Below are 19326 nucleotides of genomic sequence, written 5' to 3'. Positions count from 1 at the left end.
AAATCGTTAGTCTTAGCCCTATTTATAATCCATTGTTAGACAATTAAAAGCAAAGCTTGTAAATTGAATTTAATAAAAATGCCATCTATCGGATTGTTTAAATTCTCTTTTATTAATAAACTGTTCCCACTCTTTTTTCCCGTTCGCTAAATTCATTAAAAAAATGTCAGATAATCAATAGACACATCTTAATATAATTAAGCTTGACATAAACATATAATTAATAAATAAACAACCTTACTATATTTTAATCATAGTTACAAATAATTCCAGTATACGATAAATTCATCACTTTGATCTATACATAAATATCTATTTTATTAATATAAATTATAAACACACATTTTTCTATTTATTCTCGATAGAGGCGTGGTAAATTTAAAGTCTAATGTTTAACTGATAAAAATAAAATTGTACCATATTTATTTAAAAAATATATTTCAAAACAAATCTAATTAAAATATAGTGTACTACAAAAAAATATTTCTTATCTTACATAGTGATAAAACAAATTTATTGTTATTTATGAGAAACACAAAAGGTTTTTTAAATATTATACATATTTTATGCAATATTCGTATCTTTGTAAACCTAATTTTATAATAAAATATAAAAAAAATATGAAGAATTTTAAAAATTATACTTCTATTAACATTTTTCTTTTAAATAGGTGGCTATCGTTAAAAAAATATTTCGAACTAAAAATTTATATCACTATACAAATAAATAACAACTGTATTTAAATAATTTATTCACATTGCTTTGGCACCACTGCCAAATAATTTATATATATCATCAACTTATAAATTGTTGAAGTCATAATAATAGTTGCTAAGATTTATGAATATACATTATAAATTAAATATGTTTTCTATTATTATTACCGTTTATATAAATATCTATAAAAATGTTATTTAAGTCGTAATTTTAATCTGATTATGATCGAGTTATGTGTCAATATCGTCCTCTCGTTGACTCGAAAAGTAACTGACGAGGCCTCCGAATTCGCTAGGTTCATCTTCTCCAGTTGTATTATTCGGCGGAGGGGGCACACCAGCTGTAGACGGTGGATTAGGAGCTTCGTCCGATCTTTCAGCTTGTGCGGCTGGCGGTCGAGGCGGAAGCTGAATAGGAGTCATATGAGAAGGAGGAAGATGAGGCGATGGGTATATAGGTCTGTGTATTTGAGACATGTGCGGTTGAGGATGATTCGAATGAATAGGATGAAGCGATTGGTGCAGATAAGACGTTTCGGACGTGGGTGGGTGATGAGGTGGAGCGTAAGGACCGTATTGAGGCGCGTACGGTCCTTGGGGATATCGAGCGGCAGTAGTTAGAGCGATTCTTCCGCGACTTTTATTCTCTGTATGTTTCAATCGAGGATGAGCCGGTCGAGCTGGAGGCGGAGAAGCCGCCGAATGTTCACTCTCCGTTGGTTTTTCGCTAGCCACTTCTAATTCCTCAGTTGGCGAAGACGATTGCTTATCCGTATTCGGTTCTTCCTTTATTTCAGATTTGATGAACGGTACAGGTTCTGGTGTATCTCTCGCTTTGCTTTTGACTTCTTCCGTTGTTTCCGGCGTATTATGAGGCGTCGGACTTCTCGAAGATGGAGCGTTTAAATGTGGCGGAAAACGTCCATGCGGAGGTGGATACGGTCCTAGTTGAGGTGGGGTAGATCCGGGAGGATAATAAGCTTGCGGAGGATATGGAGAGTATCTTTGAGGACTCGACCGATCGGGAGAAGCCATAGATATAGGCCCACCGCCGGAAGGCGAAGGATCGAGCGGATGCGGATGATGAGGTCGAAACGATCCACCCATTAAATGATTAGGCGGCAGTCTAGGAGCACCATACATTGGTATACTATTATTAAATACAGAAGACCCCCTGGAAAAATAAAAAAATATTAATCCTAAAACCAAATTATATAATAAGACTCGCATACCTATAAGGAGGTGGCATAATATGTGGCATTCTTGTAATAACACTAGGAGGATCCACATTTGGGCGGAAAGGTTGAGGAGCACCAGCAACGGCTAAAGTACCTGAAAAATATTAGGAATAAATATCCAACGGCTTTTTTGATTTAGGAATTAAATATTACTGATGTATACCTTCAATTATAGGGGAACTAGATGGACTCGGTGAGCTTCCATCAGTACTCAAATTCGTAGCAACTTGTCGAGCAAGAGTTTTTTTACCGGGACCTCTTCCCCTTCTCTTCGCTTCTTCTGCACTAAGACTCAAATGATGAGGTGACAGCTGTCTATGCTCGGCGCTCATATCAGATATTGGAATACCATTTCTAGACACCATGTCATTATGATTATCGTTTGGTCTGATGTGCATATTGCCTCTCATCATAGGTATACCTCTTTCGTCCATGGGGTATCCCGGCATCGGAGGTCTTATAACTGAGCTCTGATTATCTAAATTCGGCGACATGCCTCTTAGACCTTCGTGTATAGACCTAGGTCCGCCCGGGAATGCTTTTATACTCTCTAAATTAATCAATTGTGGTGGTTTATCTAACGACAATAGCACAGATTTCCTATCTTCGGGATGAGGTGAATACCCTTGAGATTCATCAGTGTCGGCTCTCTCACTCTTAATTTGAGTATCAATGAGAGGTCTATGATGGATGATCTGATCTCTGTTATCCATCGGCACTAATGGAGGTGGACCTTCCCGAGGTGGACCTTGCATGTACGGTCGAATGTTCATGTGAGGTTGATTCATGTTTGGAGGCATAGGTCCTCTGATGTTCGGACCACCGGGACCCATATGCGGCGGATATGGTTGACGTATCGGAGGAAAAACTCCAGGGCCTCTCAATATAGGTATTGGATTGGTAAATATCTGCTGACCTGGCTGGTATTCTGAAATTAATTAAATTTAATTAAATTGGTATATCTAGTGTAAAAATCATAGATTTTCCTGTGATGTAAACTGAGTATACATGTCATCTTATTATGTGAATAGTGCAATATAAAAAGGTATTTATTCATTTATATGATATTTTGCTTCGCACATGAGGTTTTCAATATTATTTTTTAGTAATAATTATTTAGTAGGTACAATTTTTTTATTGCCATATATTATAATTTTAGAAAAATAAAATAATGACCGGAATTTGACGTTTGAAGATGTTTCAACTTTGAAATATTTAATTTTAATCATAATTTTTTGCGATTTTCACCACATATTATATTAATAATTTTTTTATATATCTGATTGGAAAAAGAATGTATTTTTGGAAGCAATAAAATCTTTACTGTCGTTCTTTACATCCGTTTTTGTAAAATATATTTTTTTACACCTAAAATCTGTTGCAGGGATCTAAACAGATCTATTACAAATCTAATAAAGTAATGAATCATAAAATATATATAGATATATGATATGACACTTTACATCCAACATTCAAATTTAAATGCATTTAAAATAATACGTAAATTTTTTTTTATTTCAAAATTTAAACATTTTTTTTATTTCAAAATTTAAGAAAATAACTCAAAAAACTGTTGCATTTGACTCCCCTGGCACTCACAAAATCAAGGATATTCTTCGCGCGCATGTCGCAATAAGAACATACAAGGTCATATACATAAAAGTGGGAAAAAAGTTTGATTTGCTGATTTGGTTAAATTTATAAAATACAGTTGAAAGAACCTAACCTCAAATTTTGTATGGGTGTTTAGTCCCCCCTATAACGAAGCCCAAATCTCTACGCTATAGGGGGTCGACTGTATTTACAAAAAAAACTTGGCCGATGACGCAATTTACGAAAAGAATATATTTTTCAAACCAACGGTCATTCGCATCTGCTCTTTGTCGCTTGCAGCTTTATATTATACTATTTTTTTGCATAACGTAACTATTGAAATGTTTTTAGCTCGTTTTTTTTAAGTACAATATGACAAAATAAAATCGTGTAAAAATATAGTATTCGTTCTTTTTAGTGGATCGTGTAAAAAACAGTTGGTGTACTGCATAATATAATTCTACTTAGGTTAATCCCCTACAATGAGCATTATTTTATTCTTTGCTTTTGCTTTCAAGCAATGTAGGCATTGCCATTTTCATAATTATAAACCATGAAGATATCGTTCCCAATAAATAAAATGTAGACTTAAAACAATCGATACTACTGGTATTTTATTTTGTAATAACGGTGGTATCGAAGATCAATTTTTGCCCCAATACCGATATTACTGGTATTGCAATCCCTAATTGCATTACAGATGTTCTTAACAGCTATTGTCACTTTATGACAGTTGAAACTCATAAAGCATAATATAGCTTAACTGAGATTATTATGTCGAAAAAAATACTGTTACTAAATAGCATTATTACTACTATTAACAAATAGTGAAATTATAGTTAATTTATAAAAAGTTATAAGAATAAACATCAAGCTTATTAATACAGAGTTAAGAATACAAACCTGGTCTTATAACTTTACGGTTGATGCCTCGTTGCTCCATAGAGGCCTGTTTAGCGAGCTTCTTCTCTTCACGCTCCTTAGCCCTCTGTTCTTTAACCATAAGCTTCTCTTCCTTCTTCTTCAACCTCTCTTCTTTGCGAATCTCTTTCTCTCTCATCTTCTCCTCTTTCTCTTTGCGTTTCTTCTCTCGCTCCATCTATGAAAATATTAATTTATAATAACACACAAAAGCCAATGCAATAATAATACAACGAAATCATACTTGGAATGGTGTCATTATAACACATTTAATCGGTATATTCAACGTTTCACCGTCGCCGCCAATCTCCATTCCATCACCTTGTATTGGATCACATTCTAAAATATTTAAACGAAAATTAATTACAAATAAATTCAATTTATAAGTACCGACGTTAATACCTTTAACGGGAGTTTTATCGATAACTTTTTTCAAATTTTTTCTAGGAGAACTGCCAGGTCTATGTATATAAAAAAAATAAAACGAACTCAATACAAACTCAATAAATACTTAAAAGTTATATAGAAAAATTCAATGTTTACTTTCCGCCTCGTCTAGCTCGATTAGGCGTTTTAACAATCTTCACCGGAGTAGTTACCACGGCAGTAGCAATAGTAATAGGTAAATCATTAGTAGAAATAGTCTCTTCGTTAGTTTGTACATTATCATCTACAAAAGGAAAAGGTTTAAGCAGAGTTTTAAGACGCATTATAAAATAAATCTTACCTGTTTGTAAGGCACCGTCAGTTATAACAGGAGATTCATCATTTAATTTTACAGTAGGAACTAGAGAACCTTTCATTTCATCCGACTCTTTTTTCTGATATGCTTCTTTGTCTGCCTGCATATTTTGGATGTCTTCATCGAAGAACCGCGACTTTTGCTTCTTGTTACCGGACGAGTCGGAGTCGGAACCAGAGTCAGATTCGCCCTTATATTCGTCGGAGCTGTCCATGTGCTTCCCACTTGGCTTGTGAGCTTCCTGAGTTGTCATATATAATATTAATAACAATTATGTATATATTGCTATATGTAAAAAAAAAAGCTTACTTCTTCAGATTCAGTATTAGGCATTTCCATATAATTGTACTTCTTTTGCCTGGTCCTGTGAGCTGGTGACCAATCGTGCGACGATCTCGAACTATCTGACAAGCCTCCGTATTTAACCTATTAAATACAATTATTTAGAAATTATCTTCGAGTTTATTTAACATAAGTTCATTTTAATACTGCTCGGCAGTATAAAGTTAGCGTAACGTTAAAATAAATTTAATCTCATTGGACGTAGAATGTGGCAAATAAATGTAAAATAAATAAAAAATCAAATGTAATATTTTTGGAATAAAATAGATTTATTGAAATTTATAATTACAGTAAATTCATAAAAAAGTGTGCACGTAAGGTTTGAATCGACCTAAATGACATATTCTTTATTAGTAGCTTCCGATAATTTCACTTTTTTTTGTTAAAGTAAATTATCAGTTAGGTTAGCGGTTAGTGATATTTTTTCTATAATAAATTATATATTAGTAGTTTCAAATAATTTAATGGTTTAGGATCAAATTAAGCTGACACACTAATAAATAATTTATACCTTAGCTCTTTGTTTAATAGGCTTAGTATCGTCGCCGTCGCCTTCGCCACCTTCTTTTTTCTCTTTCTTTCTCCTTCTCGACGAACCCGGCATTCTTTTACGTGACCTCCGCGAAGATTTTTTTCTAAAAATAAAATTATTTAATTATTTACTTTCAATTGAGCTTTCGATGACTTGAAAATACTTACTTTTTCTTGGTTTCCCATTCTTTAATGCTACTCGCATCGGACTCTGCTGTATCATCATCACTGTCTATTATACGCCTTCTTTTTTTCTTACGTTCAGGCGTTCTTCTTCGTGCTAAAAATCATAAAATATTTAAAAATCCTATACATTAAAATCAATTCATAAAAAAAACTTACAATGTTTTGAATTGGTTGGTCTTGAAGAGCGGCGGATGGGTAACGAGTCTGAAGAGCGTGATGAACTCGAATTCGCAGATTCATTGGATGAAATAGCTTCTGAACTTGAGCTGGAGCATCTGATAACAATACATCATATAATTATACATATATAAAAAATAATTTTATATTGATAACATACGCCGTTTCTTTAAAATCTTCGTCCGAGTTATCGTCGCAATCGTCTGAGACGACTTCCAGACTGTTGAGTTTTCTCGGACGACGTCGAGCTTTAGGCTGTCGAGGACGAGGCATATTTTCATCACCAGTTTCCTTCAATAAAATCATAAAATATCATAATCATCGATTATGAAACAAGACTAATTTATTTATATATCTATGCATACTTTAATAGCTTCAGCCATTGCTTTCTTCTCTTCTAAATCTGCTTCGATTATAGTCGAAATGTCTTTTCCCCTTCCCATATTACCGGCGCCGCTGTTATCCACTTCTTTATATTCCTCCTTAATCGCCGAACTTATCAACTGATCGTATTCTTTGAAACGATAACTGACTGGCAGTTGTCGCCTCTCGCGCAACCTATATATTTTCTCATTGTTTGAAGACTCCGAAGAATTGCTTTCGCTGCTATTTGCTTCTGAATTATTATCGTCAGAATTGTCAGAGTTGTACTCGCTCGCATCAGCCGATTCATCGCTCTTCATCTTCTTCTCCAAATCTGCGTCTTTGACTCGCTCGACCAACTTATCGTAATCGTCCAACGCTCCCTCCAATGCAGTGATCAACGATTTCTAATAAACATTTATTTATTTATTTTAAATACTGAGACCTCAAGCTTTGTAGATCTAATTGAATATACTTACATGATTGCAAGGGGGGCAGAACCATTGTCCTTCAGGAACGAGAAACAAAACGGGCTTAAGACATGAAGCGTGCCATCCAGCATCGCAAGAATCACACAGCAGTATCCATTCTGGATGGTCATTCTTTCCGCACTGAGTACAACCGGATTCAGCGTCTTGTGGAACTTCGCCATCATCTAATAAACAAACATGAATAATAGTTTCAAACAATACCTAAAATTAAAAAAAACAATACGATTACAATTAATTCAAGACACCCATATTGTTCACTCGGATTAGATAAAAGTATATGGTTTTTTTTCAAAACATGCCATTATCTTTAATATACAAATTGAAAATCTTTGGAAAATCTAGAACTGACTTTCAACAGGGTTCAACAAAAGTTGGCCAGTTAGTGGTCCTTTTTTTAATATTTTAATTTTATTAAGATTCATAGTATTTCATTAAATTACATGAATTTTGTTGGCCCCTCCAAATAATGGACTGTAATGATCTCGATACGGGGTTTGGTGATTTTAACACTAGACACGTGCATTGGAATTGTTCCGGTGTGAATCGATCCGTATTTTTCTGGCCAAATTCAAAAAGGGGGGAGGGGTGCCTCCTGTTTAAAATCTACGTCAAAAGCAATAAAATCGTGCCGTCGCAATAGAAACACTCGGTTATCTAGTGTTCACATTAAGACCTTTTTATAACAATATTACGACTTACAATAAGTGAGAATAAAATGAAACACATCTAAACTGCTATCGCCATCGGAACACGATTTTATTGCTTTTAACTTGAATTTTTTACTTCTGAGAAGTGATAATTGTTTTTGCACCCTCCTATCGACCAAAATTCGGTTTGAATATACTTTGATAAACACACTTAAATATCTATAGAGCAATATGCGAGATGTAACGCCTGTCTGTACTTCTTACGCTAAATTTCCTCTGAGAGATGAGTTAACTTAATTTGTATTTTAAACTTAACTCGATAAAAGCTCTAAAACTATAATTAGTTTCAGAAGTTTTATTAGGTTAGATTTTGGTTTGAACAGCAAAATGATATTTCGCAACTGTCAAATTGAATTTCAGACATTTAAGAGCAACATATAATTTCACTAGCGCCTATTAGTTCAATTATATTTTCGCAAGTAAAAATATATATCTACTGGTGAAAATGTATCTGTACTTCACTAGTGAAAATATAACTTCATCGAAAAATACATATATACATCGCATATAAATGCATATATTATTACATATGGAAAATTTGAAATCATAGTTTTACTAGCACCTGCCAGATAAATTATATTTTTACTGGTAAAAATATATATTTACCGGAAATTATGTGTTCCGATATTTCACTGAAATGACATATTTTAACAAATATTTTCGTGATAGATTCGAGAAATATTGACGCGTTAATTGCATCTGAGGTTAAGAAACGATTTCCAACTATATATGAGAATAAACTCATACTAATTTTTTTTTATAGATTTTTTTCCATACCTAGTCCTGTTTCACGGTTCGTCTAACGCGGATCGAACTATCTAACTATAGCCAGAAATTAACGATATGGACAAATGTATAGATGACGCATTAATGAAGATTTTATCTCCATACCTTTCTTCAAAGTACGAGCCCTCCTAATAGGCACCACATCACTAGATTCAATATCAGATTCAGGTGAGAATTCATGATCAGATTTAGGCGCCAGTATATCTTCCTCTTCTTGTTCATCAAAATCATCTTCGGGTTCATTTCCAGGTTCAGAATCGCTATCATTTCCGCCGCTGGAAGAGTTCCAACCCAGTTGTTTCTTGTGCCAGTTATCGAGCTTCTTATGCTTCTTCTTTTCCTTGATCTTGACAACCTCTATAGCGCCTTCGGAACTATGCTCGGAAGCTTCGTCTTGCCAATCCTCATCTTTGCTCTTGTTATTCTTTAAATAAAATATATTGTTAACATTTGATATAAACAACACAAATTATGTAACGTTCAAATACCTTCTTTTTATGCTGCTCTTTCATCTCCCTCAAAGCCATTTCTTCCATGAGTCGACGCTGAGCTTCTTCTTTGATTTTGAGCTGTGCTATCCTTCGAGATTGGCGAACTGGAGTGTCGTCGACTGGTTGTTCTGATTCAACAGGTTTGCTCCCTAGTGATTAAAATTAATTAACACTTGAATAAAATGAAAAAAAAATATAATAAAAATTATAAACCTTTGACTTTCTTCTTTCTTCCTTTCTTTTTCACAACCTTTTTTTCAGTTATTTCAGGAGGACTATCATCCTTAGGCTGTACAATATTCTTTAGCTTTCCTACAATAAAAATAACATTAAATAAAATACATAATTAAATCGTATGATAAAAATAAAAACCTTTAATTGGCGTTTCAGATTCATCCTCATCGCTACTTTCTTCAGCCATCTTCTGTTCTTCTACCTTTTTTCTAAAAAAAATAATATCAATTTTGAATTCCATCGGATATTTTAAAACCTGTATTTAATCTATATTTCACCTAACAGCCGTGTTCACCTTCTTCTGTCTCATCTTTATCTTTTTATTCTTCTGAGGTTCCACTATTTCTTCCTCCGACTCAGATTCGGTTTTATCTCGTGCTCTCTTTCTCGTAACCTTCTCCTTCTTTTCTTCTTCCTTTTCTATTTTATCAACCTTCTTTAGATCTTCTTTCTCTACTTCATCAACTTTATTTTCAACGGCTTCTTCTTTTTTCACAATTTTTGGTTTGGCGTTATTTACATTATTATCAGCGCCTCTGGTCCGTTTGCCTCCTTTCATCACAAGCTTCTCCAGTTTCACTTCACTTTCCTTCACAACCTCAGCGAGCTTGGCATTAATGAGCGCTCCGGATCTCCTCGTCCTCACCCCAGCTTTGGTCTCTAGATCTATCATCTCCATTTTCTTCAACTGTACAGTAAGCTTCATTGTTTCATGTTTCACATGTTTAACAACTACAATATCATCGGTCTTTTTCGATTCTTCTTGCAAACCAGTCTTAATCTTTTTCATAGAAATTCCAGAATCGTCAGATTGAGAGTTGCATTCTTCACGTTTTATTCTATCCTCTACCTTTAAATTGCTATTTTCTCCGCTCGATTTATGAGCTTCAACTGGTTCTTCTTTAATTTTATCAGGCTCTTCTGTCTTAGCTTTTTTAACTTTGATATTCAATTCTAGATTCGCATTAACAGACTCTTCCTTTGCTTTATGCTTTCCCCCTTTTGCCTTTTCTTCATTATTAGTTTCCACTTGTGCCTTACACTTTCGGGATTTGATGGTCCTTTCTTTACTATTATTTAAATTCGTAGATTCTCCAACAGCGGTCTCTTCCTTTGCTTTAAGCTTACCACCTTTTACCTTTTCTTCATTATTAGTTTCCACTTGCGCCTTACACTTTCGGGATTTGATAATCCTTTCTTTACTATTCGCTTCGCTTTCCATAACATTTTCTTTACTACTATCTATATTTGCAGATTTATCAATTATGGATTCTTTTGATGTAAGTGTTTTACTCTCTTTTTCCGTATTTATAGTTTCTTCAGCAATGGGTTCATCTTCTATCTTATCTTTTTCACCCTCACACTTTTTTTCTTGATTTTCTGTGTTTGTGAATTCTTCATCTACTTTATCGGTTTCATTTTCAACTACTACATTGCAAATATCGTTTTTGTTTGAGGACTCCGAACTATTGCAAATATCGTCTTTGTTTGAGGACTCCGAACTAACGACTTTTTCTTCTTCATTATCCTTGTGCACTTCCTTTCCTACACTATCAATAATTGTAGTTTCTTCAACAACTGCATTTACTACATTATTTTTTTCATCATCAGTAGAATTTTCAATATTATTAACTTCTACTTTTGTGCTTTTAATAGATTTTTCTTGATCCTCACCTTCCTCAATAATAGATTCTTCCTTTTCATCTTGCTTATTGCTTTCGATATTTGCAGAATCTTCAACGATAGAGACTTCTGTTTCATTATGCTTTTCGCTATCGATAATTTTAGCATTTTTAGAATCTTCAACGATTGGTTCATCATTCGTATTACTCTTTTCACTATCGGCACATATTTCTTGACTCTTATCTTCTACCGTATTTTCTTCAACAATAGACTCTTTCTTTGTATCTAGTTTTTGACATTCAATAATTGGCGATTCTTCACTGATAGATTTTTCTTTTGCAATGTTCTCGATACTTTCAACTGATTCTTTTTGGATATTTTCATCAACATTTACAGATTCTTCCAATCCCTCTAGCTCTTCAGATTCTATGGGCTTTTCTTGACATTTATTCAATTCAATATCAGATTTTTCATGATCTTCGTGTTTAGTAGGTGACAATTCTTCGATATTTAAGTTTTCTTTCGTTTCTTCGATATTCGAATCAATTATTTCGTTAATTTTATGCTCTCCTTCAACATTATTTGATTGGTTAGATGACTGATCATTATCAATTATCGATTCTATACAATCTGTAGAACCTTGTGATTTATCTGGTTCAACCGTTTCATCATCTTCTACATGTTTAACGTATACATTAGTTGCCTCACTTAAATTATCACTTTTCAAGTCTTCCGTCTCTGAAACTTTGTCGTTTAACTTAGTCGGTTCATTAGCAGCATCGTGTTCGGAACTAGTTATTGCATTATTATCACATTTCACTAAATCACTATCGGTAATACTTTGCGAATGAACAACGGGTTCATCATTTGTTGACTTGCCACATTCAGACGTCGTTTCGTTAACACCGTTATCGTTTGAAGTGATAGTGTCAGCACACTCGTTATTGACTATCCTAGTTTTATCTTCTAATACTGTTTCTGTATTTGCACAATTATCACTAGTTTGCTCGTTGCTGGACGAGGTGCAGAATGAATCGACGCTCCATAATTTAATCTTGCTCGGACTATTTGAATCAACATTCGCCGCTTGCGGCTTGGGTATGTTTTGAAGAAACCTTTTCGTAAAAGGCAGCGATGCCGACGGACCGCCTTTCGTTTCCAGATCGTTCTCGGTATCTCCAACGCTCTTACTATTTGATTTAATATCAATTTCAGTCGGTATGTCGTCGACATGATCGCCGTTTTTACTGTTTAATACATTCTCGACTACGTTACCGTCGGATGTTGAACTTTCTACTTCACCATTATCAATCGGTTCGCTAGTCTGCGCTTCGGGCGCATTTGAGGAAGCCGCATCTACACCAGGATTACCCGTCATGCAATCGTGGCCGTTACCATAGCCAAATATATACATAACATCTTCTTCAATCTCTTCACTAAAAAAATAATTAGGCATTGACTCGCAATCGGCGCCGTTGCCGTCTCCTTTGATTATCATAACTTTTTCTTCGATTTCTTCACCAACAATACCATTATGATTGTCGGTATCGATGGTTTCATTATCTATTTTACAATCTACATCTAATTTCGAACTTTCGCTGTTCTCACTATTATTTTTTATATCTTCAGTCACTGTGGACTCCTCGTCTTTAGCTTGAGATTCTTTACCGTTCGATGCTTCGCTAACTACCAGATCTTCACTTTTATCTATAGTACCCGTACTAGTTTTTGGCGAATCGGAATCATTTTTTGGTATATCGTCATCGGTCTCAATGATCGGTTTGACGCTGGACAGAGGCGATGATTCTTTAATCTAAAAAGACATTCAATCATTAATTATATCAACAGAATAATGGACGATGAGTCAAATGAAAATCTTAAAATTGTCAACAGTTTAATATAGTGAAGGGGTGAAACCAATAGAAATTCATCACAAATAATAGTAAAGTATGGTGATGCATGTCTGTCATTCTAGCAAGTGTACAAGTGGACTAGTCAGTTTTCTTGATCAATACGGATACAAGTAGTGACATATTCGTTCAATAATTTATGATAAAACATATTCAAGTTTTTCATTTGACTCAATTTTTGTTAATGAAAATATATTATGTCAGTTAATTTATAAGTTTAAAAAAAGGTATGACCCTAGTCTTCATAAATATAAATCAACTTACATCGTTATCAGTTTCTTCCGTTTGAACTGTTGGTACAGGGGCACTCTCGACACTGTTAGAATCTTCATTCAAAACGGGCTCTACTATCGAATCTGACAGATATTTACCACTCTTTAAAGCATTTATTATTTCCACTAGCCCGGCTCTACCACTAAAATACAAGTTAAAACATTAGATATTTTTCAAAACGGTTATAGTTGATTTATATTCATACTTAGCGACCAATTTCCACGTTTCTTCATCTTGATCTTCTCTATATAAGCGTAGATTTGCTCTGTGGTCCGTTTGCAGCCAATAGCACCTTCCTTTATCGTCCCTTCCTATCGGAGTCAACCGTAGCTGAGGGTTGTCCATCTTGTTGATGGCATTCTTAAACTTTGTATTGCAAACAAATTGATACTCCAATAGAGTCTGTAATTGTAAATTAAACTGTATTATCGTATTTTTAAATTATGTAGTGTATAGAATATTGTTTATACCTTAAGTACCCTGAGTTTGACCCGCACATTTGATTTTTTGTAACCGAACCTCTCCAATTCCCAAGCGTCTTGGCGGTGACCCCGCTGATTGCAAAATTTAATGAGGTACTTTTCCCAGTAGTTGGGACGGAAGCTTTTCACAGCCCTTCTTAACAACTTGCAAAATAGTTCTACAAGATATGTTGAAACTGAAAAAAAAAAAACAATGTTTAAATTATTATAAACATACAATTACTTGCAAAAATAGAAATTTCACAAAAGAATTATCATGATACATAAGTTCGAATATAATTCTAATGAAAATATTTTTTCATCTAAGAGGACTATTCAAACAGTTCTTGCAGTGTGTACAATAAATATGAAAGCCTAGAACAGTTACGTAAATTAATGTATATATTTGAACATGCTCAGATGATGTCACTGTTTCTTTAACGAAAGCAGACAGCATCCGATCGCCAACATGATCTAAATACTGAGATCATTCGTTCAAACATGGCAAGAGTTTCAAAAATAGTTATATAAATTGTGTGTAGATGGTTGAGTCAGATGTTAAATCATAGACAGTTAGCGTATTATACGGCGATCAAATTTTTGGACATCAACATTCTCTCGAAATAAAGCAAGAAAAGTAGAGTATCGACCAAAAATCATTCTGCAAAAGGATTACACGGAGGATCGTAAAAATAAAAATAACAGCTTTAAAATATATAACATTTAAGCGATACTACCCATTCAGATAGAATATTTAAATTTGACATATTATTTAAATCTATTCTTAAATGATGATAGCACTCACAAATTTTAATTATTTTTAATCAACATTTGGTCAGTATTTAACCGTGTCACGGTATTTTTCCTAGTATACGACCCCAATGCAAGCTATTAAAAATTATATGTTAAGTATTAACGACTTGTCGAGAACTCTTATAACCAAAAAAAGAGCCTCCAGGTGCCACCATTTTCAGCAGTTAAAAATCGAAGTGCCAGGGTTGTCACAACAAAACAATATTGAATTAATTTTTGCTTTATTAGCAAATTAACATTTTTATACAAAGTAAAAAACATATATTTTTTATAAAATATAAACCAACAATATAACAATAATAAAAAATCTTATCGTCATTTTATGCATGCCACATAAATTTGGTCGAGAAGTATCATGTTACAAAGGCGCGAACTGGAGGGTCACCTGTAACTAACCAAATTTTAGTCTTTGAGAATCAAAATAGTTTTGTCTAGTTCTACACCATTTATCATGTTATTAAAAATTACGTTTCATATATTACAAAGGCGAAAGTGACTAGTGGCAATCCTGGCGACGTTAAAAAGAAGCACATTAATTTTAGCCATTTTTAAGACAGCTATTCAAGCCGTTATAATTTTAAAATTTTAAAAGTTTCTCTATAGATGACTATATACCAAAATAGTTTTGTAATATTATTTCGTAGTGTATGTAACAGATTCTGTAAATGCCTCGTATGTGGCTCTTAATGTGACTGAACCCCGTACGTGGCTCGTTGCAATAGAACGGTTAAATGTAGACGGGTAGCATTTATTTTAACACTTTACATTACTAAAAGCATGGATTTTTGATTAGTATCTTCAAATAGATATGCGTAAAGCTAAAAAATTGACTTCCCAGTGCCTGTTAGCATTAGTTAAAGCCAATTATTCGGCTTTCAATCAGTAATGTGTCAAATTATAGGTTTTATTTTGATATTTTTTTAACATAAATTACATGATTATTATAAAAATGGTTTAGGGCTTCATTGGTTGACCTCAATATATTATTATGGAATGTCAACAAGCCGATAAGTAAAAACGCTTTCGAGAAACTGAAAATGTTTAACGCCTTCTTCTCCTTCAAAATTTTTCTTACAACCTTATTGGGGTGATTTTCCCCATAACTCTTTGTCACCTGCACCACCATATATTTCCTCATTAGTTCATATATTTTATTTATTAATATATACAATTAGGCAGTTTGAACGCGTTCAAACTGCCTCGTACTGAAACAGAAGCTATACAATTCCTGCAAAAACCTGTTTTGTTGTATTCATGGGGTGTTCGCTGTTCTGACCAACACTCACTCACTGCCACTCATTCACGCCTAGCCTGTTTAAATTTTAAAACGTGGTTTTGTTAAGTGTGCGTTGATCAAAACAGTGAATACCCCATGAATAACTCTCTGCAACGAATCTACTTAAAAAATGCTATTCATAATTGTATACAAATATATAAATATTTTTTTAGAATCAATTTGACCCCCGATAACAGGAAAGCAACATAGCATACTCAAGATAGTTCTTCTCAAAAAATACTTTTTTACTTAGTCATATCTGGTCCAGTTAAAATAATTCAACCCGATTTTTGGGAAGATAATTGAATTCCAAAACAAAAATTATAATATCAATAACTTCAAATAAACTAAATTTGTGGTAAAAAATATAATCTATAAAAGTACAAACTTCGGTAATTTTTTTTATAACATAAAATTGCTCAAAACTACCCCCTCAGCTGTCACTATAAGACTTTATAGCAGGGCTGTGGAGTTGAAGTTGGTGTCGTTGTATTTTAAAAGAAGCCGGAGTCGTAAAAAATCGACTGACTCCTTTTTAAAATTTTCTTTAACACGTTGAGTGCATTAAAGAGCGATTATTTTCGCGCTTAAAATAATCAAATCTGATTTAAGAACTTCCATAAACGCTGATTTACTAGAAGCAATTTTTTTTAAGATCTAATTCAGTTTAAATCACGGATGAAAAAGATTAAATTTAGATTTAGTATTATTAAAGATTTAAGATTAGATTTAATCAACCTGGCAAAATAAAACCAATGAAACGAGATTTTTCCATTGCGAGTACAAGTTTTAAGTTTGTCATTTTTAATATATAGATAATTATTTTTATTGCTATCAATTATATGCTGCCAAAAAATTATCTTATTAAAATTGAAGTCGGACCATAAGATAGTAAGTTAAAATTTAAAACGACTCCACAGCCCTGTTTTATAGGAACATTTCTAGCATCACTAAGATAATTTTGTGGCTCTATTGACATAGAACTATACGAGTTTATGAAAAGAAAATATTTTGCACAGTACAGTATAAAGACAGTAGCAGAACCTTAAACCTCAGAAGTCCAAAGGCATCTTTGTCATGCCCAATATAATTTTTATTTACTGAAGTCTTTTTGAGTGACTTGATGATACAATTTCTAGTATTATCTTCGTTAGTTACTCAGGGATACTTCTAATGATATAGTACGGTAAAAAGATTTGGTAATTTCGAAAATTCCAGGTTCTCAGGACCCTATATCGACTTCTTTCGATTGTTTTTCACGGATAAGTTGATTAAAAATGAAATTATAAATTACTTGCAGACAATTTACTCTTCCAAAACTGATATTTAACTAGTACAATTATGTCTTAACAGAAAAGAGCTTTCAAAAGCAATAAAACAATAAGCAAAAGAAAATTTGTAGCCTATAGATAAATTTATATGTAAAATATCTTTACTGTTTTTGTTTTTACAATATTTTTTAGCCAATATTGAAATATGTAAATTATATTATTTATAGTTATTACAACATATTGGTAGTTACATTATCACACATTATTCTTAAAATAAAAACTTTTTAAAAACCACATATGATTACATATTTCTGTTTTGAAAGAATTACTAAAAAAGTGGTTCTTCTTTTTATTAGTAAAAGATTCTGAATTTTGCAAAAAATTAATTAATTACTATTAGTTGTTTATTACAAAGATAAAGGCAATTATAGTAGCTGAGGAGATCATAACTATTTTTTGTCATTCAAATACTTCTGACCTATCTATCAGTTCTTCCCATAACATTGCTTCGAAAAATATCATACAATGACAAATAAACCAAACATCAAGTATGCAATTGTAATGAAAATACATTAATATATTTAATAATAATAAATTCCGTGCGATTAAAAATATGTTGAGTATCATTGGCATTAGGTGAATTACAATAGTGAACAAAATACTATTTACAATGATAGAGCAAAACATTATTTCTCAATGTTTTTTTTAATGTAGTGTTCCCAATATCCGAGTATACCCTAAATAAGTGATCTATGAAAAAACTTGATTGTTGTGATTAAATAAATTGGACCGCAATGGATTTAATAAGAAAAAATATTGGTTAGAGTGACATTTGACAGTTACGTTCAATGTGTTGTTTATAATCTACAATTCATTTTAATTAATGTTTTTATTTTGTGGTCAACATTGCAATTAAAATCGAAGCATGACGACCCGCGATTGTCAGTTTTGAAATCGAACGACCCGTCTGACATTTTGTTTTTGGCGGCCATTTTTAAAACAAGAAAAGTGCACTTAAATACAAAAGTATGTTATAAAACGATTGCGCAACGATTTAGGGGCACATTGTTAGGGAGACGAAAGTCGAACGCCACATATTATTGTGCATTATGTTATTTACAAACGACGCGCACGACGTGTGACGCGTCGGCTGCGCTCCGCGGGGCATAAGGGTGCAGACGATCGGGAGGTGCGACGCGGATTCGTCATGGGAGGCTCTCACCTTCGTCGGGATCGTGCAGATAGGCCAGCAGCTCGGGAAAGGGCACTGGCTCGATGGCGCAGGCGTCGCCCGCAAGCGCGAGGAAGGAACACACGACGGCGAAGTCCGGCTCGGCGGCGGCGTCCGCTTCGCCGGCCTCCGCCCCACCGTCGGCGCACATCTCTACCGGCCCCGCCGTCCGCAGAGCCTCCGAACGCCGACCGAAACCTCCATACGCACCGATGCCACAAATCTTTTTAAACGGATGGAAGACGCGAGGCCGTAACGCCGCCGATGTCGGCTATGCCTTGACTCTTAATTCATTTATAAATTTTACACATCTCTTACATCAAGGGTCCAAAACCTCATTGTTGCCTCAGGCGCATTCGACATTGAGAAAATAGTGGCGGGTGAAGTTGTGTTGCTTAGTCTTAGAAAGGGTTTCCAGAGCTCGATGATTATTGCGCAAATGAAAATTGCAGAAAGCAAAAATTTTGATCATAGATGATCACTTTACATATGTATATTTACGAATATATATATATATATATATATATATATATATATATATATATATATATAAATTATTTAAATTCTATTTAATTAATATTTTACACAGGTTTCTCATTAATAATTAATTATCATTAATACACGTGGATCGTATTAAATATTTAGTATAAATATGAAGCGATTAAAATAAATAAAGGTCATTTACCAGTCGTTAGAACAACATACAGTTATACGTACAACAAACAATATACATTATTTTCGGAGAGCTCGTCCGCTATCTTCACTGATCCTGCTCATAATCTTGCGCCCATTAGAGTCGCAGTGCAGATTATTAGTGGTGACCCACCGACGTGATCTGAACACGAAAATTTAATTCGAGCCACGTCGTTCAAGAACAAGATATAAAAATGGAGTCAGATCAAGTTACCTTGAGGATTAAGTCAGATCAAGAGACCTAAGCCATCATCATA

The 19326-nt window shown here is 33.8% G+C and overlaps 1 protein-coding gene across 2 annotated transcripts; it reads right to left on the bottom strand.

Annotated features, from left to right (window-relative positions):
- Window positions 1–421: 421 nt before the first annotated feature.
- LOC148232750 (uncharacterized) lies at window positions 422–18605 on the bottom strand. Of its 2 annotated transcripts, XM_088190201.1 has the most exons (24): window positions 18368–18605; window positions 13795–13982; window positions 13530–13726; window positions 13316–13466; window positions 9797–12954; window positions 9657–9727; window positions 9498–9596; window positions 9282–9433; window positions 8899–9217; window positions 7289–7464; window positions 6812–7216; window positions 6607–6737; window positions 6426–6544; window positions 6252–6363; window positions 6064–6187; window positions 5520–5636; window positions 5196–5451; window positions 5012–5138; window positions 4871–4929; window positions 4713–4807; window positions 4451–4646; window positions 2118–2882; window positions 1949–2048; window positions 422–1890 (listed from the first exon to the last, which is right to left on the bottom strand). In XM_088190201.1, exons 1-24 carry the CDS (start codon window positions 18525–18527, stop codon window positions 948–950), a joined length of 8220 nt encoding a protein of 2739 aa, XP_088046327.1. In that variant the 5' UTR covers window positions 18528–18605; the 3' UTR covers window positions 422–947. The 2 variants fall into 2 exon arrangements, 1 of the variants encoding a protein (XP_088046327.1); XR_015810461.1 differs by lacking the exons at window positions 422–1890; window positions 1949–2048; window positions 2118–2882 and having other exon boundaries at window positions 4584–4646; window positions 6253–6363.
- Between the last annotated feature and the right edge of the window lie 721 nt (window positions 18606–19326).

Source organism: Plectrocnemia conspersa, unplaced genomic scaffold (genome assembly GCF_051122295.1).
Source record: "Plectrocnemia conspersa isolate PC_06_02 unplaced genomic scaffold, ASM5112229v1 ptg000008l, whole genome shotgun sequence".
NCBI lineage: Eukaryota > Metazoa > Arthropoda > Insecta > Trichoptera > Polycentropodidae > Plectrocnemia > Plectrocnemia conspersa.
This window is presented reverse-complemented; position numbering and strand designations above follow the sequence as displayed.